This window comes from Physella acuta, unplaced genomic scaffold (assembly GCF_028476545.2).
Source record: "Physella acuta isolate Inbredline_101_S28 unplaced genomic scaffold, ASM2847654v3 ptg002067l, whole genome shotgun sequence".
In the NCBI taxonomy this organism is placed as follows: domain Eukaryota; kingdom Metazoa; phylum Mollusca; class Gastropoda; family Physidae; genus Physella; species Physella acuta.
Window position 1 is genome coordinate 6,215 of NW_026733570.1, and position 25,741 is coordinate 31,955.

General features: G+C 36.8%; 1 protein-coding gene across 1 annotated transcript; it reads left to right on the forward strand.

Moving 5' to 3' along the window:
• Positions 1-569: 569 nt before the first annotated feature.
• Positions 570-24,449, forward strand: LOC131931976 (ATP-binding cassette sub-family C member 5). Its single transcript, XM_059288819.1, has 32 exons — positions 570-680; positions 1,600-1,758; positions 2,296-2,443; positions 3,192-3,339; positions 3,763-3,848; positions 4,702-4,875; positions 4,973-5,035; positions 5,171-5,255; positions 5,593-5,741; positions 6,252-6,359; positions 6,732-6,855; positions 7,029-7,141; positions 7,753-7,824; positions 8,023-8,150; positions 8,435-8,507; positions 8,898-9,101; positions 9,209-9,362; positions 9,740-9,847; positions 9,998-10,185; positions 10,306-10,309; positions 10,467-10,504; positions 10,775-10,921; positions 13,933-14,062; positions 14,720-15,002; positions 15,565-15,751; positions 16,075-16,164; positions 16,814-17,000; positions 17,412-17,571; positions 18,107-18,185; positions 18,879-18,992; positions 19,401-19,565; positions 20,139-24,449. The coding sequence occupies exons 3-32, from the start codon at positions 2,405-2,407 to the stop codon at positions 20,244-20,246; spliced, it is 3,708 nt and encodes a 1,235-aa protein (XP_059144802.1). The 5' UTR covers positions 570-680; positions 1,600-1,758; positions 2,296-2,404; the 3' UTR covers positions 20,247-24,449.
• Positions 24,450-25,741: the final 1,292 nt, after the last annotated feature.

A 25,741-nucleotide genomic window follows, 5' to 3' on the forward strand; every position in this document is an offset into this window, starting at 1 on the left:
ATCCTGTGTTTATTTCGTATTGAAATGATTTTATTAGGTAAATTCGCTAGCGGCTTCTGTACATGACTAGCATTCATTAAATTATAGCTGTCAACATCCCACTTGGCCAAATGTCTGAACCCCTGACTTTCAAACTAGATTTCCGACATCCTGACTGTCCGAACCCCTGACCGTTCAAACTAGATTTCCGAACCCCTTGACTATTCGAACCCCCGGACTGTTTGAACCCCCTGACTGTTTGAATCCCCTGACTGTTTGAACCCCCTGACTGTTTGAACCCCCTGACTGTTCGAACCCCTGACTGTCTGAACCCCCTGACTGTGTGAACCCCCTGACTGTCCGAACCCCCTGACTGTCCGAACCCATGACTGTCCGAACCCCCTGACTGTCCGAACCCCCTGACTGTCCGAACCCCCTGACTGTCCGAACCCCCTGACTGTCCGAACCCCCTGACTGTCCGAACCCCCTGACTGTCCGAACCCCCTGACTGTCCGAACCCCCTGACTGTCCGAACCCCCTGACTGTTCGAACCCCTGACTGTCTGAACCCCCTGTTTGTTCCAGATTTCTCCACACGCCAACACACGAGAATGATTTAGAGACTCGCGTCGCCAGGGGGCGGGGCTGCAGTCGTTACAAGGACGCCTTGAAAGTTTGCCTACCAATCAGATGTCAGAACACGTAAGTCTTTAAAGTCTCCTCACCGCCCCCCCCCCACACACACTTTTACACACGCACCCCACACACCCACCTCACACTTTTACACACGCACCTCACACACCCACCTCACACACCCACCTCACACACCCACCTCACACTTTTACACACGCACCTCACACACCCACCTCACACACCCACCTCACACACCCACCTCACACACCCACCCACCTCACACTTTTACACACCCACCTCACACACCCACCTCACACACCCACCTCACACACCCACCTCACACACACACCCACCTCACACTTTTACACACGCACCTCACACACCCACCTCACACACCCACCTCACACACCCACCTCACACACCCACCTCACACTTTTACACACGCACCTCACACACCCACCTCACACACCCACCTCACACACCCACCTCACACACCCACCTCACACACCCACCTCACACTTTTACACACGCACCTCACACACCCACCTCACACACCCACCTCACACACCCACCTCACACACCCACCCACCTCACACTTTTACACACGCACCTCACACACCCACCTCACACACCCACCTCACACACCCACCTCACACACACACCCACCTCACACTTTTACACACGCACCTCACACACCCACCTCACACACCCACCTCACACACCCACCTCACACACCCACCTCACACACCCACCTCACACTTTTACACACGCACCTCACACACCCACCTCACACACCCACCTCACACACCCACCTCACACACACACCCACCTCACACACCCACCTCACACTTTTACACACGCACCCCACACACCCACCTCACACTTTCACGTACATTTATCAACTCCCACATTCCAAAAACCTCAATAAAAACAAAAATCTGTTGTCGTTCATTTTTATAAAATTTATTTACACATTTTCCTCCGTCAGCCCAAAAAACAAGCTGCCCCTGGACGGGATTGGTCTTCTAAGTTTCATCACCTACACCTGGGTGACGCCCTACCTGTGGCGGGTGTACCGCCAGGGGGTGCAGGTTGTACAGGGGCTTCAGATCTCCGATCTGGAGAGTTCCGATACCACAGTGTTGAGGTAATCCGATCAAGGGGAGCCTACTCTGTTTGCAATAGTTTGTTTACATTTTGGATGCACTTCAATTTCAGCTTGTTTTAAAATTCAAATTGGTGTTTTTCTTACACAATTCACAAGTGTAACAATAATTAGAGCTGACCATATCCCCATATGTCATACATCATGTAGAATTGATGTAGATGTACACCCTTTTCATACCTTTGGTTACTTTAAATGTTGAATAACATTAATATAGGATGGGTGGCCTGCTAAATTAAAATTTTGAATGATAAATTTAAAAAATCATTAAATCTTGGAATCTTGGTCCTTTGTTTTAAGTGTGTTAGCTGTCCTAATGGCCCCGACTGTCCTAATGGCCCCGACTGTCCTAATGGCCCCGACTGTCCTAATGGCCCTGACTGTCCTAATGGCCATGACTGTCCTAATGGCCATGACTGTCCTAATGGCCATGACTGTCCTAATGGCCATGACTGTGGAATGGCCATGACGGTGGAATGGCCCTGACATTATTGAATGACCCTTTTGTTTACATAACAGGGTCGAGAGATACTGGAAGGAGCAGGTGGAGTCAAAAGGTGAAGGTCAGGCCTCTCTGTTTGCAGCGGTTCTCAAGTTGTTCAGGACCCGTCTGATATGTGGCATCATCATGTCCATGATTGTTGCCTTCTTCACTCTAGCTAACCCAGTAAGTCATTTCCCCTACCCAGTAAGTCATTTCCCCTACCCAGTAAGTCATTTCCCTAACCCAGTCAGTCATTTCCCTAACCCAGTCAGTCATTTCCCTAACCCAGTCAGTCATTCCCCTAACCCAGTCAGTCATTCCCCTAACCCAGTCAGTCATTCCCCTAACCCAGTCAGTCATTCCCCTAACCCAGTCAGTCATTTCCCTAACCCAGTCAGTCATTCCCCTAACCCAGTCAGTCATTTCCCTGACCCAGTCAGTCATTCCCCTAACCCAGTCAGTCATTCCCCTGACCCAGTCAGTCATTTCCCTAACCCAGTCAGTCATTTCCCTAACCCAGTCAGTCATTTCCCTAACCCAGTCAGTCATTTCCCTAACCCAGTCAGTCATTTCCCTAACCCAGTCAGTCATTTCCCTAACCCAGTCAGTCATTTCCCTAACCCAGTCAGTCATTTCCCTAACCCAGTCAGTCATTTCCCTAACCCAGTCAGTCATTTCCCTAACCCAGTCAGTCATTTCCCTAACCCAGTCAGTCATTTCCCTAACCCAGTCAGTCATTTCCCTAACCCAGTCAGTCATTTCCCTAACCCAGTCAGTCATTTCCCTAACCCAGTCAGTCATTTCTCTAACCCAGTCAGTCATTTCCCTAACCCAGTTTGTCATTTTACTTCTAGCTAACCCAGTCAGTCATTTTACAATTTGTTTCTGTTTTTCTGATCCATCTTTTGAAATGATTTTTGTTTTGTTTCAGATCTTGGTGATCCAGTTTTTTCTGAGCTACCTGTCAGAAGGGGATGTAAGTGTACGTTCTGGTCTGGTCTATGCCATCATGTTGGGCCTCATCATCATCATCAGAAGCTTTGTGGATTCTGTCTTTTGGATGTTAAATTTTAGGGCAGGTTGGTAGCATATAGACTTGACAGGTTGGTAGCATATAGACTTGACAGGTTGGTAGCATATAGACTTGACAGGTTGGCTGGGTTGGTGGTGAACGTAGACTTTGGAAATGTTAGACTGCAGACCAGTGGGAGATTAGTGACATTGGTCAGCCGGTAAAGCCCATTCAAACAAGCCCACTCCCCACTGCAACTCATCCATGCAAGCTACCACAATCATTTCGTAACCCACCTAATATCTAATAAAACTACCACAACCACCCCTCTACCTCATGCATTAAAGGCCGCACAAATAATAAAAGGCCTTTACAACTTGTATTTGTTGTCTCAACATATTTAAAATAAAAAAAAACACCCAATCTAACTAGTAGTTTTTATCTGCAATATCTCTGTCAAATGCAGAAACTTTTTTTTGTTTTTTTCCAGCTGTTCGCATCAAGTTTGGTATCCTGGCCTTGCTGTACAAAAAAGTGCTCAGATTAAAGACCCTGAGAGATAAAAGTATAGGAGACGTAAGTTTGATGGCCCATAACTCTGTCTAAAAGGGGAAGTAATGCTTTATGATTGAACTCAATTGTTGGTTGGTAGATTGCAATCAGTGAGGGTTGACAGGGGATTTTTACATAACATGGTTTATGTCTGTGTTAATGAAGGGGGTCTCTACATTTACATGTTTTAGTTAGTGGTGTGCACATGGCAGGTGTAGGCTACATGGGTGTAGGCTACATGGGTGTAGGCTACAGGCTACATGGGTCTGGGCTACATGGGTCTGGGCTACATGGGTCTGGGCTACATGGGTCTGGGCTACATGGGTCTGGGCTACATGGGTCTGGGCTACATGGGTCTGGGCTACATGGGTCTGGGCTACATGGGTCTGGGCTACATGGGTCTGGGCTACATGGGTCTGGGCTACATGGGTCTGGGCTACATGGGTCTGGGCTACGCGGGTCTGGGCTACATGGGTCTGGGCTACATGGGTCTGGGCTACATGGGTCTGGGCTACATGGGTCTGGGCTACACGGGTCTGGGCTACACGGGTCTGGGCTACACGGGTCTGGGCTACATGGGTCTGGGCTACACACTGGAGACTTTGTAACATGCATGAGGTTCTTTTCAGGCAACAATAACAATTATAAAATAAAGTTGTGACCATTAGTAAACCAAGGTAGTTTTACTTAAATTTGACGTAAAAATGGCTTGGTTGTGACACGTTGGAAATAATTTAGGAAAATATTGAATCAAATTGATGGTAATCAGGATTTGGACAATACTATGTCACCTTAAGTCAAGCTTAAACATTACAAAAATTGAGAGAAATAAGTTTCTACATGTACTTTAATTTAAATTGTTTTTATTGATTTCTAGCTGGCAAATGTAATAGGAAATGACGGAGAGAGGATCTGGGCAGGAATAGTTATGGGCCCTTTCATCCTGGTGGCCCCGATGGTTATAATCAGTGGCCTTGTGTACTGTGTCGTCTACTTGGGCCCATGGGCCTTGCTCAGCTGTTTGATTGTTCTTGGGTTCTTTCCCTTTGCTGTGAGTTACTTCCCTTAGTATCTATCAGTTTATATATATCTACCATATATTTCATTGTTCTGGTTACTGTGTTTACAAATTGGCTTTGTTTTTAAAGGGTGCGTTTGCCAAGATGGCTGAGAAGTACAGAGAAGTGAGCATCAAAATTACGGACAAAAGGGTGAGAATTTCTTACAAACACAGTGGCTGAAAATGTGTAATCTGGGCAATAGAAACTTAGCAGTGTGTGATTTTAGATATTAAAAAATGTGTAAAAAAATGTGTAAATATGTTAGAATTTTTTTTTATTGTGCAGGTTGGTCTAATATCTGAGCTTTTAACATCCATTAAACTTGTTAAAATGTATGTATGGGAAACATCTTTTTCTCAAAAAATTTCAGGTAATTCTACATGTTTTTTGTATTAGTGATTTATATTTTACTATCTTCAAGTTTAAGGCATTTTTAAAAAATAGAATTTATTTAAAAATTTAACAGAATCTAATTATCTAATTATGATCTAGCAAAGTAAAGCATTTGTTTTCATCTCTTGTATTCTTTCATGAAATTAGATATACTTATACTTAATTCTGTTCTTGGGTTTTAAATCTTACTGCAAAATCTTCAATGCTTAAAAAAAATATGGTTAGTTTACTTAGGATAATTATTTCCTTTTGTTAAAAATGTGTATATGTTACATCATGTTTGAAGTAATACAAAAATGTCTGCCCCTCTCTAGAGATACGAGCAAGTGAGAAATCCATCATAGAAAAAAGTGTGTTTGCGCTAAGTATAACCATGGGGTCCTCCATGTTGGTGTCTGTCTTTGCCAGCTGTCTGACATTCATCTGTTATGTAGCAACAGGGAATAATTTAACTCCAACACAGGTGAGCTCTTTCATTCAAACATTCCTTTTTCAACTTGACCGACCATTGGACAGAAAGAGTTAATCTGTTTCTTGGACTACAGCACATGAATGTATTGTGTAGTCATATTTTCTTTCCCTGTCTGAAGTCAGGCATTTATTAGAGCTGAGTTGGACGCTAGGTCATTTTGGACATGAGTCTAGGAACAGAACTTGAGTTCAAAACTTTAAGGAAGTATTCATGTGATCTACCACTAGACCACCTCATCCCTCTATGGTTCAAGGGTTCTCATAAAAACACCAGCAGGACAGTACCATGTGACATCTATATATAGATTAGTTTTTTCAATTTCTGCTTGTATTGCTATTAAGGTTAAAGATTTAATTCTGATAAGTGTAGGGATGTTAGCCAAAAAAGTAGTTTCAAATATGTCTTGCCAACATTTGAAAGACTGCCTCTTTTATTTAAATTAATAAATTGTACATGAAATGACTTAAGTTTCTAATGGCAAAGATTTTGGTTTAAATGTAGGCTTTTACCTTTGTTGCTCTGCTGAACTCTATGCAAGGTTCACTGCTGTCTGTGCCCTTTGCCCTCAAGTCTATCTCAGAGATGGCTGTCACACTCAAGAGAATACAGGTCAGCCATTTTGTTTTTGGGGTTAACTTGTTTAAATTTCATGCAGGTCAGCCATTTTGTTTTGGGGTTAACTTGTTTATGAGGTCTGCCATTTTGTTTTTGGGTTAACTTGTTTAGGCTTATATTTCAATGAGGTCAGCCATTTTGTTTTTGGGTTAACTTGTTTATGAGGTCAGCCATTTTGTTTTTGGGTTAACTTCTTTAGGCCTATATTTCAATGAGATCAGCCATTTTGTTCTTTGGTTTAAGTTTTTCATTTCATACATGTCAGCTTTTTTATAATCACAGCAGCCACTTTTTTTAGCGTCTAAAGATTTTAAAAGTGTTTAAGTTCATTGATCTGACATGTTTTAATTCACTTGTTTTACCTAGGCAATTTTGTTAATGGATGAAATAAATGGCCAGTACCAACAACCATCTGAGAACTCTTTGGCTGTGGAGATAAAAAATGCTTCTTTTGCCTGGAGCAGCAATCGAAGTAGGAAAAAAGAGAATGGTAAATGTTACTGTAAATGTTCTTTTCATGAATCATCGGGTTATCAATACTACAACAGACTTATCTTTTCATGTAACCTGTTTTTTTTTAAATTATTTTTTACCAGGAAACATTCATAAATAGCCTTAAATTATTTTGAGAACAAAATTTAACCATTTATCTGGCCAACACAGAGGCAAGCAAGAAACCTGAAGAGGAAGTGGGGCTAAATGAGGCTGACATGGAGAAAAACGAGCAGATATTTTCTGGGCCATCTCTCACAAACATCAGCTTGACCATAAAAAAGGTAACAGATGGTTAAATCTGATGGTAGCCTGTTTGTGTTTGTACGTGTGTGTGTGTGTGCGCTCATGTGTAGATGTGCATGTACAGGGATTGTTGCATTATATGTCCATCTATATGTGTGTGTATGGGACCTTGTGGTCCTAGCGGTAGAGCACTAAACTGCTGACCCAAGAGTCTCAAGTTCGAATCTGGGTTAAGTCAGCAAAACGTCCTTGAGTCTACCCATCTCTAATAGGTATGTAACTCATGTTAGGGAAAGTAAAGGCAGCTGGGCATTGTGTTAACACAATCCCTTCATAAGGTGAGGTCACAGAAACAGGTGAACTCTACTTCACTTGCCCCATGGACCATCAGGTTCAAAAAGGGAACTTTACTTTTTTATGTGTGTGTACAAGGATTGGTACATTCCATGTTCCCTATATATATAGCAATGTGTGTAGGCTATTTATTTTTACATTACTTGGTGCAAAATATAAAGGGGACATATGTATTATATTATAATTACATCATATATAGCATGTATTACACAACCTTACACAGTATAATTTGTTTACCTTTTGCACTATAGTTAACATTTTTTTCCCATTTGAAACCAAATTGTTGAACGTATAGGGTCAACTTGTCGGCGTGTGTGGAAGTGTAGGCTGTGGCAAGACTTCCCTTATCAACGCACTCTTGGGGCGGGTAAGTTCACGGAAATATTCAAATAATTATTCTTTTTATTCACCAGAAATTAATGCTTTCCACACCTTTTTTTTATTGCATTTTAGTATTATTTTAATTTTAATTACATCCTTTAACACATGATTAATATACCTGCTCTAACAAAAAATATTAAACTGAAACCTCAAAAAGAGCCAAAATTTAATTATTTTGTTTTAGCTTGACTTGTCTGAAGGTTATGTAGCTGTATCTGGCCACTCTGTAGCCTACGCCCCCCAGCAGGCGTGGATCACCAACGACACAGTGAAAAACAACATTGTGTTTGGACACACGTATGATGCTGACAGGTGTGTTGGAAGTGTGTAGCAGTTTGTCTGTGTGCTGAGGGAAGAAGTAATTTAATTCTAAATGAGTGACTGGTAACAGAGATGACTAGTTAGTGCTCACTAAGAAAAAAAAAAAGATCTGTTGAGCCAAACAAAAAACATGAGACGGACTAGAGTTTAGTTTTGAAGAAATATTTTAAATAATGAATTTTTACAGGACTTTACAAAATTAAAAAATGTCATTGGTCATGTGACTTGATTTTTTATCAGCTGTATTTTTCCTCCCCTCCCCCTATATCCCTCAGGTACAAACAGGTAGTACAAGCCTGTGCACTGACCCAAGATTTTCAAGCACTTCCTAAAGGGGACGTAACTGAGGTCTGTAGAAAATTGTCTCCCTTGCATTAAAAAAAATGAAGATTGTTTGAATGTACTCTTGTCACTTGATTGCAATATCTGTTTAACAAACATGCTTGCTTGGTGGTGGTACACAGGCTTCATTCTTTTCAAAGATTCCCCCACCCCGTCAATAATCACAAAAAATCTAGCCACACCTCAGATAAAATTGCAAATAAAATAAAAATTCTATTTGTCAACATTAAGTTTCGGACCAAATTTGATTAGTTTAAAAAAATTATTTCTAAGTCCTTATTCCCCTTCATTGCACATTGTCATGAGTCCAAATTCTCCTTCCCTGGGAGACTTAGAATCTAGCAGTTGTTGCTTATTTTCCAAGTCTAATTGTTTAACAAGCGTGCTTGTCTGTAGGTGGGAGAGAGAGGTTCAAATCTCAGTGGGGGACAGAAGCAGCGCATCGCCCTGGCCAGAGCCGCCTACAGTTACAGCGACCTAGTCCTGCTGGACGACCCGCTGTCCTCATTAGATGTCCACGTTGGCCACCATATATTTCACAACTGCATTCTGGGATTGTTGAAAAATCGTTCCGTGCTGTTGGTGACACACAGCGTTCAGGTTTGTTTGGCTACTTTTTGCTCTTGGTCTTAGAGAATGTCCTAATGAGGAGCTGTATGCTGCTTGTAGCAGATTAAAGACATCTCCCCATTTCTTGCCTTGTTTAGTATCTCAAGGACTGTGATCACATTCTTGTGATGAAAGAGGGAACCATAGTTGAGCAGGGGTCACATGACCAGCTCACAGCCAATGCAAAGGAGTATTTTAATATACTGGAGTCGTACAACAAAAAGGAGCAACATGCACCTAATGTTTCTATTGGTGAGTTCAAAATTTTTAATTTCATTAAATATTGACTTGTTGATAAAAGCTAATCCTTGTTTTTAATAAATTTTGCTTCTTTTCTTAAAGAAGCACACTTTAGCCTAAGTAATTTACAAACTGAATCTAAGTTCATAATTTTAACTTCCTCAAATAATGTCAGATTACTAAAGTTAATCCTTGTTTTATAAAATCTTGTTTTGTTTGATAAAATTCTTGTTTTGTAAAATCTTGATAAAATTAATCCTTGTTTTGTAAAATCTTGTTGTCTTTTGTTAAAGTTGGTCCTTGTTTTGTAAAATTTTACTTCTCTTGAGTGACACACTTGTACCAAAAATAATCTTAGTCCACAAACTGAAACAACCTTACTTTTTTAGACAATGGTCCAGGTCATGAAAGTCTCAACAATGAAACAAATGTGCAGGAGACTAGTATACTGTCTGTAAACTCTGAGACTAAAGAGCTCCTACCACAAGAAACTGAAGGTAAAACCCCAACCTTAGTTATCTTAAAGCCATAGTTATTTTATAAAACTGGACCAATAAACTTTTTTTTTTTCAATTTAGTTTAATTTTTAAAAATTTTAGTTTATTTTAAAAATTTTTTGTTTTAAATGTTTATTTAAATTTTTTCAGACACTGATGCACTGATGAAAGAAGAGGTTGTCCAGAAAGGAGTCTCTATATCGGTCATCTTCCAGTACATCGCAGCCATGGGGGGTGCCCTGAGCCTGGTGTGTGTGCTGGTCAGTTTCCTGCTCCCTGCTGCTGGCACAGCCTCAGCTGTTTGGTACCTGTCCTACTGGCTGAAGCAGGGAAGTGGGGTAAGTTATTTGCTGAGTACTGTGTCATGGGTTTACTCCAGGCTGGTACTTGTCCTACTGGCTCAAGCAGGGAAGTGGGGTAAGTTATTTGCTGAGTACTGTGTCATGGGTTTACTCCAGGCTGGTACTTGTCCTACTGGCTCAAGCAGGGAAGTGGGGTAAGTTATTTGCTGAGTACTGTGTCATGGGTTTACTCCAGGCTGGTACTTGTCCTACTGGCTCAAGCAGGGAAGTGGGGTAAGTTTTTATTTGCTGACTACTGTGTCATGGGTTTACTCCAGGCTGGTACTTGTCCTACTGGCTCAAGCAGGGAAGTGGGGTAAGTTATTTGCTGACTACTGTGTCGTGGATCAAGTGTTTATAATATGCAAAGTTAATTTAATTTCTAAGATCATGCACTCAGCGAGTAATTTAAAGGTGACGTACGCTCAGGTGACGTACGCTCAGGTGATGTACGCTCAGGTGATGTACACTCAGGTGACGTACGCTCAGGTAACGTACGCTCAAGTGACGTACACTCAGGTGACATACGTACTAATGTACCTTTGGCTGTAGGGACTAAACCATAGTTGTATCCTCTGGTTTCCAGAACACAAGTGTACAGGTTGGCAACGTGACTGTCCCGAGCACTCGTGTAGTGGACAACCCTGAGCTAGAAACCTACCTGTTGATCTATGCAGCATTTCTTCCACTGCTCATTATCGTTATCATCATCAAGTCATTTACACTCAGAAAGGTGAGACATTTTTTAATAGAATTTGTATCAGGAAACTCTTCAAGCTAATTTATGGAGATTTGATAAAGTCCTCTAGATAATTAACATGATAATTGTATCTGAAGGTCTTTAAGCTGATCATTAAAATTGTATCAGAAATCTTCTAGCTATAAACAAGCTGTCAGGCTTAATATTGCAACCGAACCTTTATGATAAACATTTAAATCAAGCCAGCCCTCCAGTTAACCACTAAAATGTAACAATTTTTCTCCAGTTAACCACTAAAATGTAACAATTTTTCTCCAGTTAACCACTAAAATGTAACAATTTTTCTCCAGTTAACCACTAAAATGTAACAATTTTTCTCCAGTTAACCACTAAAATGTAACAATTTTTCTCCAGTTAACCACTAAAATGTAACAATTTTTCTCCAGTTAACCACTAAAATGTAACAATTTTTCTCCAGTTAACCACTAAAATGTAACAATTTTTCTCCAGCTGTCCCTAAAATGTAACAATTTTTCTCCAGTTAACCACTAAAATGTAACAATTTTCTCCAGTTAACCACTAAAATGTAACAATTTTTCTCCAGTTAACCACTAAAATGTAACAATTTTTCTCCAGTTAACCACTAAAATGTAACAATTTTTCTCCAGTTAACCACTAAAATGTAACAATTTTTCTCCAGCTGTCCCTAAAATGTAACAATTTTTCTCCAGTTAACCACTAAAATGTAACAATTTTCTCCAGTTAACCACTAAAATGTAACAATTTTTCTCCAGTTAACCACTAAAATGTAACAATTTTTCTCCAGCTAACCACTAAAATGTAAACATTTTTCTCCAGCTGTCCCTAAAATGTAACAATTTTTCTCCAGTTAACCACTAAAATGTAACAATTTTTCTCCAGCTGTCCCTAAAATGTAACAATTTTTCTCCAGTTAACCACTAAAATGTAACAATTTTCTCCAGTTAACCACTAAAATGTAACAATTTTTCTCCAGTTAACCACTAAAATGTAACAATTTTTCTCCAGTTAACCACTAAAATGTAACAATTTTTCTCCAGTTAACCACTAAAATGTAACAATTTTTCTCCAGTTAACCACTAAAATGTAACAATTTTTCTCCAGTTAACCACTAAAATGTAACAATTTTTCTCCAGTTAACCACTAAAATGTAACAATTTTTCTCCAGCTGTCCCTAAAATGTAACAATTTTTCTCCAGTTAACCACTAAAATGTAACAATTTTCTCCAGTTAACCACTAAAATGTAACAATTTTTCTCCAGTTAACCACTAAAATGTAACAATTTTTCTCCAGTTAACCACTAAAATGTAACAATTTTTCTCCAGTTAACCACTAAAATGTAACAATTTTTCTCCAGCTGTCCCTAAAATGTAACAATTTTTCTCCAGTTAACCACTAAAATGTAACAATTTTCTCCAGTTAACCACTAAAATGTAACAATTTTTCTCCAGTTAACCACTAAAATGTAACAATTTTTCTCCAGTTAACCACTAAAATGTAACAATTTTTCTCCAGTTAACCACTAAAATGTAACAATTTTTCTCCAGCTGTCCCTAAAATGTAACAATTTTTCTCCAGTTAACCACTAAAATGTAACAATTTTCTCCAGTTAACCACTAAAATGTAACAATTTTTCTCCAGTTAACCACTAAAATGTAACAATTTTTCTCCAGTTAACCACTAAAATGTAACAATTTTTCTCCAGTTAACCACTAAAATGTAACAATTTTTCTCCAGTTAACCACTAAAATGTAACAATTTTTCTCCAGTTAACCACTAAAATGTAACAATTTTTCTCCAGTTAACCACTAAAATGTAACAATTTTTCTCCAGCTGTCCCTAAAATGTAACAATTTTTCTCCAGTTAACCACTAAAATGTAACAATTTTCTCCAGTTAACCACTAAAATGTAACAATTTTTCTCCAGTTAACCACTAAAATGTAACAATTTTTCTCCAGTTAACCACTAAAATGTAACAATTTTTCTCCAGTTAACCACTAAAATGTAACAATTTTTCTCCAGCTGTCCCTAAAATGTAACAATTTTTCTCCAGTTAACCACTAAAATGTAACAATTTTCTCCAGTTAACCACTAAAATGTAACAATTTTTCTCCAGTTAACCACTAAAATGTAACAATTTTTCTCCAGTTAACCACTAAAATGTAACAATTTTTCTCCAGTTAACCACTAAAATGTAACAATTTTTCTCCAGCTGTCCCTAAAATGTAACAATTTTTCTCCAGTTAACCACTAAAATGTAACAATTTTCTCCAGTTAACCACTAAAATGTAACAATTTTTCTCCAGTTAACCACTAAAATGTAACAATTTTTCTCCAGTTAACCACTAAAATGTAACAATTTTTCTCCAGTTAACCACTAAAATGTAACAATTTTTCTCCAGCTGTCCCTAAAATGTAACAATTTTTCTCCAGTTAACCACTAAAATGTAACAATTTTCTCCAGTTAACCACTAAAATGTAACAATTTTTCTCCAGTTAACCACTAAAATGTAACAATTTTTCTCCAGTTAACCACTAAAATGTAACAATTTTTCTCCAGTTAACCACTAAAATGTAACAATTTTTCTCCAGTTAACCACTAAAATGTAACAATTTTTCTCCAGTTAACCACTAAAATGTAACAATTTTTCTCCAGTTAACCACTAAAATGTAACAATTTTTCTCCAGCTGTCCCTAAAATGTAACAATTTTTCTCCAGTTAACCACTAAAATGTAACAATTTTCTCCAGTTAACCACTAAAATGTAACAATTTTTCTCCAGTTAACCACTAAAATGTAACAATTTTTCTCCAGTTAACCACTAAAATGTAACAATTTTTCTCCAGTTAACCACTAAAATGTAACAATTTTTCTCCAGCTGTCCCTAAAATGTAACAATTTTTCTCCAGTTAACCACTAAAATGTAACAATTTTCTCCAGTTAACCACTAAAATGTAACAATTTTCTCCAGTTAACCACTAAAATGTAAACATTTTTCTCCAGCTGTCCTTAAAAGCCAGTACACACCTACACAACAAAGGCTTCAAGCACGTCCTACAGAGTCCTGTCTCTTTCTTTGATACTACTCCAGTTGGTCGCATCGTTAACAGGTTTTCTGCAGACATTGACGAACGTGAGTTTAATTAGTGGGTGCACCCAGTAACTTGTTGTAATGCTCTTGCTTTTTCTACAATCTTAATGAGTTTTAAGTACTGTTATTCAATTATGCCAGAATATTGTCCTGTTATGTAGGACACAAGTCCTTTCTTCTTCTTCTTGGCTGTTAATTGTAAAGTTGGACGGGATTTTCTCCAAGTATAATGTGTCAACATATTATGCGCCAAATAGGCAGTTGACTCAGATTTTAGCCTGGTTTTTTTCTGAATTTACTTCTATTACCTTTGTTCAACCAAGAAAAACTGGAAGGCAGCAGTTGCTTAATTTTGGAGCTTTCTCTAAATGCGTTACTTTCCCCAGCTATTTAGCCTCATCTGTCTGTGGTTTGAATGATAGACTTTTTGGTTTAGCTTTACCGGCCTTACCATGCAGACCCCTCCCATGGCTCCTTGGTGTGGGTTTTGTCATAAAGATATGTTTGTAATGTTCTGGTGATATGCAAGTGATGTTTGTAGAATGTTCTGGTGATATGTTGTTTGTATAATGTTCTTATGATATGCTAGTGATGTATGTATAATGTGCATGAGATACTTGCTCTTGTAGTACTAGAAACATAGAAAGTTGCTGAGTATTTATTATAGAATGTTTTTATGATTTCCTTTTTTTCTTCCAGTTGATTCTAGACTTCCAATGAACGTGGACGTATTCTTGTCCAATGTGATGCAGATCGTGGCAGCTCTGGTCATCATTGCGTACGTCCTGCCCTGGTTCCTCGTGGCTGTGGTCCCACTGGCCGTTATCGTCACGTTCCTCATGGTGATGTTCCACAAGTGTGTGCAGGAACTCAAGTACCTGGAGAACATCACCAGGTCACCTGTCATGAGTCACATGGGTTCATCTGTGCAAGGGTTGGCGTCTATAGCGGCGTACCAAAAGTCTGCAGATTTTTTCAAAAAGTAAGCAGAAACAAATACTTGATTCAAACTTTATATCCTAAACTATATATTCCAAAATTCTTCATAATTTTTTCAACAAGAAAGCCAAAAGAATCATTTAAATTAAACTTTAGATACTAATTTAGATGTTTATCAAATTCAGCAGGTTAGAAAATTAAATGAGCCCAAGTAATTTTAAAACTAAATTACTTACAATTAGTCTAGATAAAAGGAAAGTTCATTAGATGCCTTTGGTATTGACTCCAAACACCAAACAGGGGTGTGATAAGAGTGACTGGTGTTACGTGTTGTAGCTCATATACCAGCTGCTCTTATAGATTAAATTATTTAAAAAAGTGTTAGCAAAGTTGAAATATTGTAAATAAAATCTATTTTCTTTAGATATTGCCAGCAGTTGAATACACTATCATATTATCTTTCTTCAGACACTGCCATTTGTTATTTGTTAAATACACTTTCATATTTTCTTTCTTCAGACACCGCCATTTGTTAAATTTCATATTATCTTCAGACACTGCCATTTGTTATTTGTTAAATACTTTTTCATATTTTCTTTCTTCAGACACTGCCAGCTGTTGAACACCAATGCTGTAGCGCTGATGCTGTTCTATGTTTCCAACCGATGGCTGACCCAGCGCCTGGACATGATCAGTGGCGTCGTGTGCTTCGTCTCCTCCCTGCTCATACTCATCACATATGATTACATCAGCCCTAGTCTTGCCGGCCTCGCGCTTTCTTATGCAATACAGGTAAATACTCTAAAGGTAACTTTCACATGTAACTATCTTACAGGTAACTCTATCGTACAGGTAACATATTCGGTATTTTTAGGAAATGTTTTAACTATTTTTTTAGAGCAGTACTGCATTCAAGTAAAATAAAGAAAAATACTTTTTATAGGTTATACAAATTTATACTTTTTTGTATAGAAAAGACTAAAATAGCTTCATGAGGCTATATATGTATTAATAAAAACAAAATCTTGATTGTGCTTTAAAATTTCACAATCTTTTTGCCTAATTATTTTTCTTTTTGCTTTGTTCTAAAATATTTGTCTGTGCCCCTTCCCCAGCTGACTGGTTTGTTCCAGTTTGCAGCTGTCCTGGCCATTGAAACTGAGGCAAGATTCACGTCCGTGCAGAGATTTCTAGAATATTGTGACGTAAGCTCTCTATTAAATTGCTTGTTTCTGAATAATTCAACTTCAACATAGCTTGTACTAGAATAGTAGGGGAGGCAATTCTTTAATCATTTTTTTTTTAAATTACAAAAATTAAATAATTTAGATATTTTTTAATTCCTCATAAAAATTATAAAAGATACTAGGCCATCCAGATTTTAATTCCAAATTTTACTGTAGGTCATAAGTTAAGACAATTTCATTTTCAATTAATTTTTATTTTACTTTTTAAATTATTTCATTTTAATTTGCACCACAATTTTTTCAAATGAAACAATTTTCCCCACTACATACATGTACTACAGGCCTATAGAAAACTTGTGCTAACAATTTTTTCAAATGAAACAATTTTCCCCACTACATACATGTACTACAGGCCTATAGAAAACTTGTGCTAACAATTTTTTCAAATGAAGCAATTTTCCCCACTACATACATGTACTACAGGCCTATAGAAAACTTGTGCTAACAATTTTTTCAAATGAAACAATTTTCCCCACTGAATACATGTACTACAGGCCTATAGAAAACTTGTGCAACAATTTTTTCAAATGAAGCAATTTTCCCCACTACATACATGTACTACAGGCCTATAGAAAACTTGCGCTAACAAAAAAACTTTGGATTCCAGTTGGAGCAACAAGAAGCCACTGAAGAGGTCCTGGTCACCCAGCCTGTGGGCTGGCCTAAAGAGGGCGCCATACGCTTCAGTGATGTCAGACTTCGCTATAAGACTGGTGGCCCTCTGGCACTCAAAGGGTTAAACTTCAGGATTGAATCCCGTGAAAAGATTGGAATTGTTGGCAGGACAGGGGCAGGTAAATAGCTTAATTATTATAACATGGGAGGTAAATACAGATTCTAATATAAAAATGGGGAGCGGATAATCAATAATATTAATCCTTACAGCCCCAAGCAACTTTTTGGTCACTATTCCCTCAGCCCTGCATTTACAATCAGTTCCTTCCTAGAGATTTAGTCTTGTACACAAATCACTTTGTGTTTACAAGTAGTCTCACTGTTTGATGCAAGTCACATGACTAAAAACATGGGAACAGAACTTGTAAGTTTAACTAAACCCAACTAAGCAAGGGTTAAGTCATACCATTGGTAGATAAACAAGGATTTTATGGCTTTTAATTTTGCTTTCAATTCTTTAGCTCTATATGCCTATAGTTCTGAATGTTTACATAAAAAACTGGTTCACTAATTAATACTAATTAACACAGGAAAGACATCGCTGACAGCTGTTCTGTTTAGGCTTAACGAACTAGAATCTGGTCATGTGACTATTGATGGTGTGGATATAGCAACATTAGCTCTTCATGACCTTCGAAAAAGATTATCCATAATTCCGCAGGATCCGGTTTTGTTTGTGGGGACTCTAAGGTACATCCGCTGCTTTGCTGATTGATTGTTTGTCTTGTTCATGGGTTGGTGTGGTTGAGGTGTAGAGCACTCCATGACCCAGAAGTCTTGAGTTCAAATGATCATCTCTAATCCAGACATCCCTGAGTCGACCCAGCTCTAATGGGTACCTGGCTTATGTCACTGGAAAATAAAAAGAGCTAGGCATAGTGTTGATGATGCTGTATCTTCAGTTGTTGAGGTCAGAGATTACTTCATCTAACCCTATGGCCTTCTAGTCTGAAAGGGAATGTTATATTTTAGTCTGAGACTCATTTTTTTACCCATCTGTCTTAAGGGCTTTATAAAACCATGTCCAATTTTGGGTTTTCTCGTGCCATGCTATAATGGTTAAAAGGGGAGGTAATCATTGTTGCCTGGTTGCACTAAATCACAATTCCCTAACTTTTTTAGATTAAACTATTTCACAATTTATTCTTCTATTTAATTTTAAATTTTAAAAACTAGAACTGTTCCATTGTGTATTCACCCCCCCCCCCCCCCTCCCCCTCTGCAGGTACAACCTGGACCCATTCAACCAGTTCTCTGATGCCAGCATATGGGATGCACTTGAGAAATGTCACATATCCAACATGGTTAGTGTATACTTGCTCTTGAGAAATGTCACATATCCAACATGGTTAGTGTATACTTGCCAGTATCTTACTAAACATGGTCAGTGTATACTTGCCAGTATCTTACTAAACATGGTCAGTGTATACTTGCCGTATCTTACTAAACATGGTTAGTGTATACTTGCTCTTGAGAAATGTCACATATCCAACATGGTTAGTGTATACTTGCCAGTATCTTACTAAACATGAACTGTATTTACTTGCCAATAGCAATATCTAACTAAATATAGACTGTGTATACTTACCAATATTAATATCTAACTAAACAAACTTCATTCACTTTATTCTATGCATTAACTATATTCATTATGGCAAATAACTGGGTTGGTGTTCCCTGACAACTGCACAAACAGAAAAATGTGCAAATACCAACTATACATTTACACTAATTTTGTCATATTTTGTGGGAAAATGTTTTATTTTTCTACAACGTACATGTAGTCATTCTTTGTTTTAGCATTTATAAATGATAGATTTAAAGAAAATACATTCCCCTTTTCACTTTTGCACATTTTTATGCAGTTTTCTGTTTTCTATTGCACATCCTTACCGTCACCCATTGATGGTCTAAAAATAATCTAAGTTTTGACTGATGGTCTTACCATGAGCACAAAAAAAAAAGTGTAGACTGACTCGTGTAATTTTCTCTGACAGATCAGGACACTGGAACAACAGCTGGACACAATCGTGGTGGAAAACGGGGACAACTTCTCTGTGGGGGAGAAACAGCTGATCTGTATGGCCAGAGCACTTCTTCGCAGCAGTAAAGTAAGTTTGTGATGCAGTGGTGTATAGTAGTTCCAGCAGTAAAGTAAGTTTGTGATGAAGTGGTGTGTTGCAGTTCCAGCAGTAAAGTAATGTGTGTAGTCCTAGAAGTAAAGTAAGTTTCTATGCACAACTAAATGGTTTTCTGTGTATGCTGGAGTTATTTTACTTGTATTGATCTAGAATCTAGTTCACTTCTTTTTGTTATGAGCTTTGCTTGTATTTTTCTATGCTGTTTCTTAAAGGATTTATAAAGTTTGCGTTCAGTTGTTTATAATTTGATTTTGTTACATTACACAACTTCTTTGTAGACTTTATATGACCTTGCCCTAGAGGTGACCTTACCCCAGAGGTGACCTGACCTTAGCCTACAGATGGCCTGACCTTAACCTCTACTGTGATCATCCCCAGATACTAATCCTGGATGAAGCTACAGCAGCCATAGACTCAGAGACAGACTCCCTCGTCCAGCAGACGCTGAAAGATGCCTTCAGTGACTGCACCATGTTGATCATTGCTCACAGACTCCATACAGTACTGGGTTGTGATAAAATCTTGGTCATGGAAGATGGAAATGTAAGTTTTAGTACAGTACTGGGTTGTGATAAAATCTTGGTCATGGAAGATGGAAATGTAAGTTTTAGTACAGTACGGGGTTGTGATAAAATCTTGGTCATGGAAGATGGAAATGTAAGTTTTAGTACAGTACTGGGTTGTGATAAAATCTTGGTCATGGAAGATGGAAATGTAAGTTTTAGTACAGTACTGGGTTGTGATAAAATCTTGGTCATGGAAGATGGAAATGTAAGTTTTAGTACAGTACGGGGTTGTGATAAAATCTTGGTCATGGAAGATGGAAATGTAAGTTTTAGTACAGTACTGAGTTGTGATAAAATCTTGGTAATGGAAGATGGAAATGTAAGTTTTAATACAGTACGGGGTTGTAATAAAATCTTGCTCATGGAAGATGGAAATGTAAGTTTTAATACAGTACTGAGTTGTGATAAAAATCCTGGTCAATGGAAATGAAATAGCTAAAAATGTCTGATTAAGAGCTCTGTTAATTAAAATTAATGGTTCTCAGAGTTCCATGTCCATTTTCTCCATGACCTAGAAGCTGTGATAAGACTGCTCCGTACTTTGTTTCAGGTCCTGGAGTTTGACAAGCCCTCTGCCCTATTGGACAGCCCAAATTCCAGATTTAAAACGATGCTGAACTCCATGAATTTACAATCTGATGACAAGATGGAAAGTTGATGAAAACATTTCATAGCATTTTTAATTTTTTTTTTTAAAACTCATTTCATTTTAACTTGTAAGATATTTTTATGGATGAAACAATTTTTACACAAAATATATGGACTGTATAAAATTATGCAAACTAACTCCACTTTGATATTTTTGAAAATCAGTTTTAAATTCCCTCCTGTGGATTGTTTAATTTTAATATCTAATATTTAAATGCAGCTGGTTTTAAAATAATGTACAGAGATGATGTAAAGACGTGGAGATTAGGGGTGTAAATACATTTCAATGTTTATTTAATTAATGGTCACTGTTTGATGTCTCACTGAGTGGGGATGTTTGTTTTTTTTAATTGTACTTTACATCCAGTCCAGGTTTTATGTCCAAGGAAGTAGGAGAGAATGTTTGTTTTTGTATTACTTGTGCAATACAATGAATTGTTTTATGTACCGGTAGGAGGAGAAAGAATACATGTCTAATGGGGGAAGACATTGGTTGAAGGTTTGGTCTAAAGACTTAAGTGAATGTTTGGTTGAAGGTTTGGTCAGTAAAATATTAAGCTCTGCCCAAGTGATGGCCCATGTTGAGTTGTCCAGATTTCCCATAAAAATTAAATGTAAATATTTCATTGATGTTGTAATTTTCTTCTTATAAAAGTATTTTTTTAATTATTTGAACTGGTCTATTCAGTATGGATGCAATACTTACACAGTGAAACATAAGCTGGTTGAAAAAGCTAATTATTTACAAACTTAACCCAATATTTTAAGTGAAATGAAAGCATTATGAGAATTTCAAAAATAAATGTCAATGCATTTATTAATTAGATCATACTAATTATACCTTGATAATGAAAACTTGTAACTAGTTTATGCTGTCCTTGTTCAATTTTTGTAAAAATGTGAATTGTGACAAGTTTATTTTTAGAAAGTTATTTATAGAAATCCAAATGGTGATATATTAATCCTGGTGTGTTCATGGTACCTGTGACTGCAGCCTTTTTGTTTAAAATATTTTATAAATATATTTATTGTTAGCATCTTAAGTTCTGTTTTTTAAATTTTATAAATATATTTATTAAGTTTTTTTTAAATATGTACAAATCAAAATGAGCAGTGTTACATTTTGTTTAAGATTTATATAGATTTTGATTTATTTAACAATCACCTTACATTTTCAAAACCCACTAGTAATTTTTTTTTAGAAATATATCTGTAATATTATACGTTTGAAAAGCTAGTAATGTATTCAAAAAGATTTTTCAAAATAGACAAATGATTGATAACCTGTTTAGTGAGTCAGCTACATTTTGGTAAGTTTGACCTGTATGGCATAGCAAGTTGAGTAGGGCCTAAATGGTGTGTGGGTTAGCTGGTTGGATATTGCCTTGATTATTTGTCAATGTGTTTCTACCAAAGATGCCTGATGTATAACTCTGTCTATTTACTCAGTTTAAACAATGTAAATTTAGGAGGGTAGCAAAAAAATTGAAAACCAAAATCCAACAGTGTAGTGTAGGTGAAAGTATTATTTGTTTACAATACTCATTTTAATGTACAGATTGACATTCAACTATGTATTTAAAAAAGTGTTCCGTGCTGAAAATGTATTTGCTGTTGAGATTAGTCATTTGTGGTCAAAATCTAGGTATCTAACAAAGCCACTTTTGCTCACAAATCTAGTTCCTTCCTGGTAACATGCCAACTTCTATACTCCTCAATTTGAAGTTGGCTTTGTCATTAAGATTTTTAGGTTTATTCATTTTATATACATTCCAAATACTATTAATCTACAATCATTTTTATATTTACATCCATTTTATAAATAATTCCTAATTTCATATAAGCAAAGGATTCATCATTTTAAAATTTAAATGCTCCTGTAAGAAACTGAATGAGTTGTGATTGTGTTAAAAAATGTTGATCATATTTAAACAGAACTTTTAGAGGCATAACAGCTTTTAAATTCATCTGTATAATACTTTTTAACTCCTGTTTGATTTATAATGTACTTTTATGATATAAAAAAGAAACTTGGATGATATATAAATTATTCTTGTGATACCCGATTGATGTCAATCTTTATTTTAAATTCAATGGCTGTAATATCATTTGATCTCTGAAATGTTTGTTTTGGTAAATAGCGAAACCTAATTAAATTAACCCTTTACAAGCCAGCAAATTCTTAACTTGCAGCTGATCAATCCACTACCCTTTAAAAATCTAGTCATCAAATTCTTGTCTCATGACCCTCACATTTTTCTACTCTCCTCAATGGTCATAGAACTCTCTAGAACAATCAGGCTTTGTATTGTAGGTCTAGCATTTAGCTATAGAGTCAGCCTATAGTGTTGGCTCCTACAATCTACAGTGTAGTATTTCTCTAGTGAGTTGTGTAGAGTCAGCCTATAGTGTTGGTCCATACAATACAGTGTAGTATTTCTCTAGTGAGTTGTGTAGAGTCAGCCTATAGTGTTGGCTCATACAATCTACAGTGTAGTATGTCTCTAGTGAGTTGTGTAGAGTCAGCCTATAGTGTTGGCTCATACAATCTATAGTGTAGTATTTCTCTAGTGAGTTTGTCATTGGGGGACTGAACAAGCTCACACCTATGTGTTGGTGACTACAGTTGTATGTTTGCTGTACAACAGTTAGAGCTCTCAGCACTGAGTTTAGTCAGCATTTAATGCAGTCAGTTTATGCGGTACACATGGTACACAATTTAAGGCCTGCAACAGCTGTGACCATCAGTGAATTAAAATGTGATAACCATGTACACACCATGTACACACTTCGCATCCTTCACCATGTACACACATCTCATCCTTTACCATGTGCAACTCGTACAAGTTGTACAACCTCATTTCTCAGCTGTACAATTATTTATTTCTACATCAGTGGCACTTGTGGCTTTTGTCCAAATCTGTTTTTTTTTATATTTGTGTAAATTCAGAAGAAAAAGAATCCAACTCTGTTTAATTAATCTACAAATTTTATCATCCCAGCACTTATAAATTTTTTTTTGTTAAATAAGATTACACCAAAGCTATAAACTCTTTGTTTAAATATTTAATTTTTTTATAACATAACAATTGAGCTTTGAATGAAATCTTATACATTTCATGACTTTACTGAAATTGTTTTTTAATGCTTAACTAGAAAAGTCATTCTTATTTTCTAAAGTGAAATGTTAGAAATTTAATATTTTTTCTGTAACATGTGTCAACCCTATTAAATTTAAACTGAAATTTCTTCTCTAATCTTGTCAAACTTCCCATGATGCAATGTCTTGAGTGTTCTGATCTCACTTGTACTCTAGATCCAATTCTGCCTTATTCGACTGCATCAGTGGGCTACACTGTGTGGGTTACAACATGAACTGTCAGTGATGTCAATTGACATTTACTACAACTGTCAGTGATGTCAATTGACATTTACTACAACTGTCAGTGATGTCAATTGACATTTACTACAACTGTCAGTGATGTCAATTGACATTTACTACAACTGTCAGTGGTGTCAATTGACATTTACTACAACTGTCAGTGATGTCAATTGACATTTACTACAACTGTCAGTGATGTCAATTGACATTTACTACAACTGTCAGTGATGTCAATTGACATTTACTACAACTGTCAGTGATGTCAATTGACATTTACTACAACTGTCAGTGATGTCAATTGACATTTACTACAACTGTCAGTGATGTCAATTGACATTTACTACAACTGTCAGTGATGTCACTTGACATTTACTACAACTGTCAGTGATGTCAATTGACATTTACTACAACTGTCAGTGATGTCAATTGACATTTACTACAACTGTCAGTGATGTCAATTGACATTTACTACAACTGTCAGTGATGTCAATTGACATTTACTACAACTGTCAGTGATGTCAATTGACATTTACTACAACTGTCAGTGATGTCAATTGACATTTACTACAACTGTCAGTGATGTCAATTGACATTTACTACAACTGTCAGTGATGTCAATTGACATCTAAGCTCAAATCTGCCCTCAGTATTGTTTGGACATGAACTTTGTAAAAATGAATGAAAGCAAATCAATGCAACTCTGGGCAGGTAGCATTTTGAACAAACACATTTCAGGTGGGCGTTGTTTTATGCATTCATGTTTTATCTTCTTGGATTCTCATATGCGGTATATCTTATGCCAGAACTGAATAAACTTTTTTACTAAAATTATTTTTAGCTTTTTCCCAGTTTTCATATTTTGTCGTATTTTGTGTGTGGTGTGTGAGGCTATGATTGCAAAGGCCATAGACACCAGTAAAGGTGGCTGACCACAGAATTCTGTAGAGGTCACATCCTGACCACAGAATTCTGTAAAGGCCATAGACACCAGTAAAGGTGGCTGACTACAGAATTCTGCAGAGGCCATAGACACCATTAAAGGTGGCTGACCACAGAATTCTGCAGAGGTCACAGATTAACCATATGGTCACATGGGTTTTTTCATTCCCAAATAGAAAATGCCTAACTTGGATGTTGCTATTATCAGAGTTGTCACCCCTGGGCTAGGGGGAGCTGTTGTGACCCCTGATACTCTAAAGGCACAGAGCCAGATAAAATTTGCCAGTTTCTGTGATAAGAAAACTACAAATAATTTATAAATATTAACATATATAAATCAGCCCCTTTATAAAATGCATCTCTAAACTTGTTTAAAATAAAAACCAGTAACACAGTGCACAATGCTTTCATGGAAATATTTATTTTAATGGAAAGAACAAAAAAAAAAAAAAACATGGCTGCAACCTAAGTGGTCGGACCACTGAGATCTACTAACAACTTAAGTTCAATTATTCTGTGTAGTCACAAGCAGTAGAAAATTGATCAGTTAGTCAACAAATGCTATTTTGAAGAAAAAAAAAATTTTTATCCATCCCTGCCTTTGTCAAATTGTATCTTTTTTGTTAATTGTAAGATTGTATACTTCATTACCTTAATTAGAATTATATATCCAAGCAAGCAAAAAAGAAAAAAAAAGTTTTGAAAAAAAAAAGATTTTAAAATTAAAACAATGTGTTATAAAATAAAACAAAAAATTTCAGATCATGGTTGTAACACACATGGCTATTTGATAACAATAATAAAATTAGTGGTACTGTAAAAGTTGATTAGGTAGTAAACACATACACACACAGCAGGGACATTATAATTTGTATTTTATAATTCTATTGGGATAGGTAAGGGAGGGTTAGGTTGGGGGAGGAGGGGGTAGATAAAGAAATTACCAGGAAATCTTTAATAGCACAAATATAAATATTATAATTTAACATCAGAAAATGTTTAAAGAAAATCTTCTCTAACCCAGCAACTACAAAATATATCTCTGGCACATTCTTATGGAAAACAAAATTTGTCATGGAAATATAAAAAAATAATCTGGAACAAGTAAACAAAATAAAATTCTCTGGTGTAAAGAAACAATGTGTAGTGTAAGGGATCATCCTTAAATGATATCATGTTTTTAA

Excerpts from the sequence above, each read along its gene's own strand:
- LOC131931976 (XM_059288819.1), top strand. The coding sequence starts at position 2,405 with ATGTCCATGATTGTTGCCTTCTTCACTCTAGCTAACCCA. Across the intron at positions 5,036-5,170 it reads TCAAAATTACGGACAAAAGG|GTTGGTCTAATATCTGAGCT; the intron begins GTGAGAATTTCT and ends TTTATTGTGCAG. Across the intron at positions 5,742-6,251 it reads ATAATTTAACTCCAACACAG|GCTTTTACCTTTGTTGCTCT; the intron begins GTGAGCTCTTTC and ends GTTTAAATGTAG.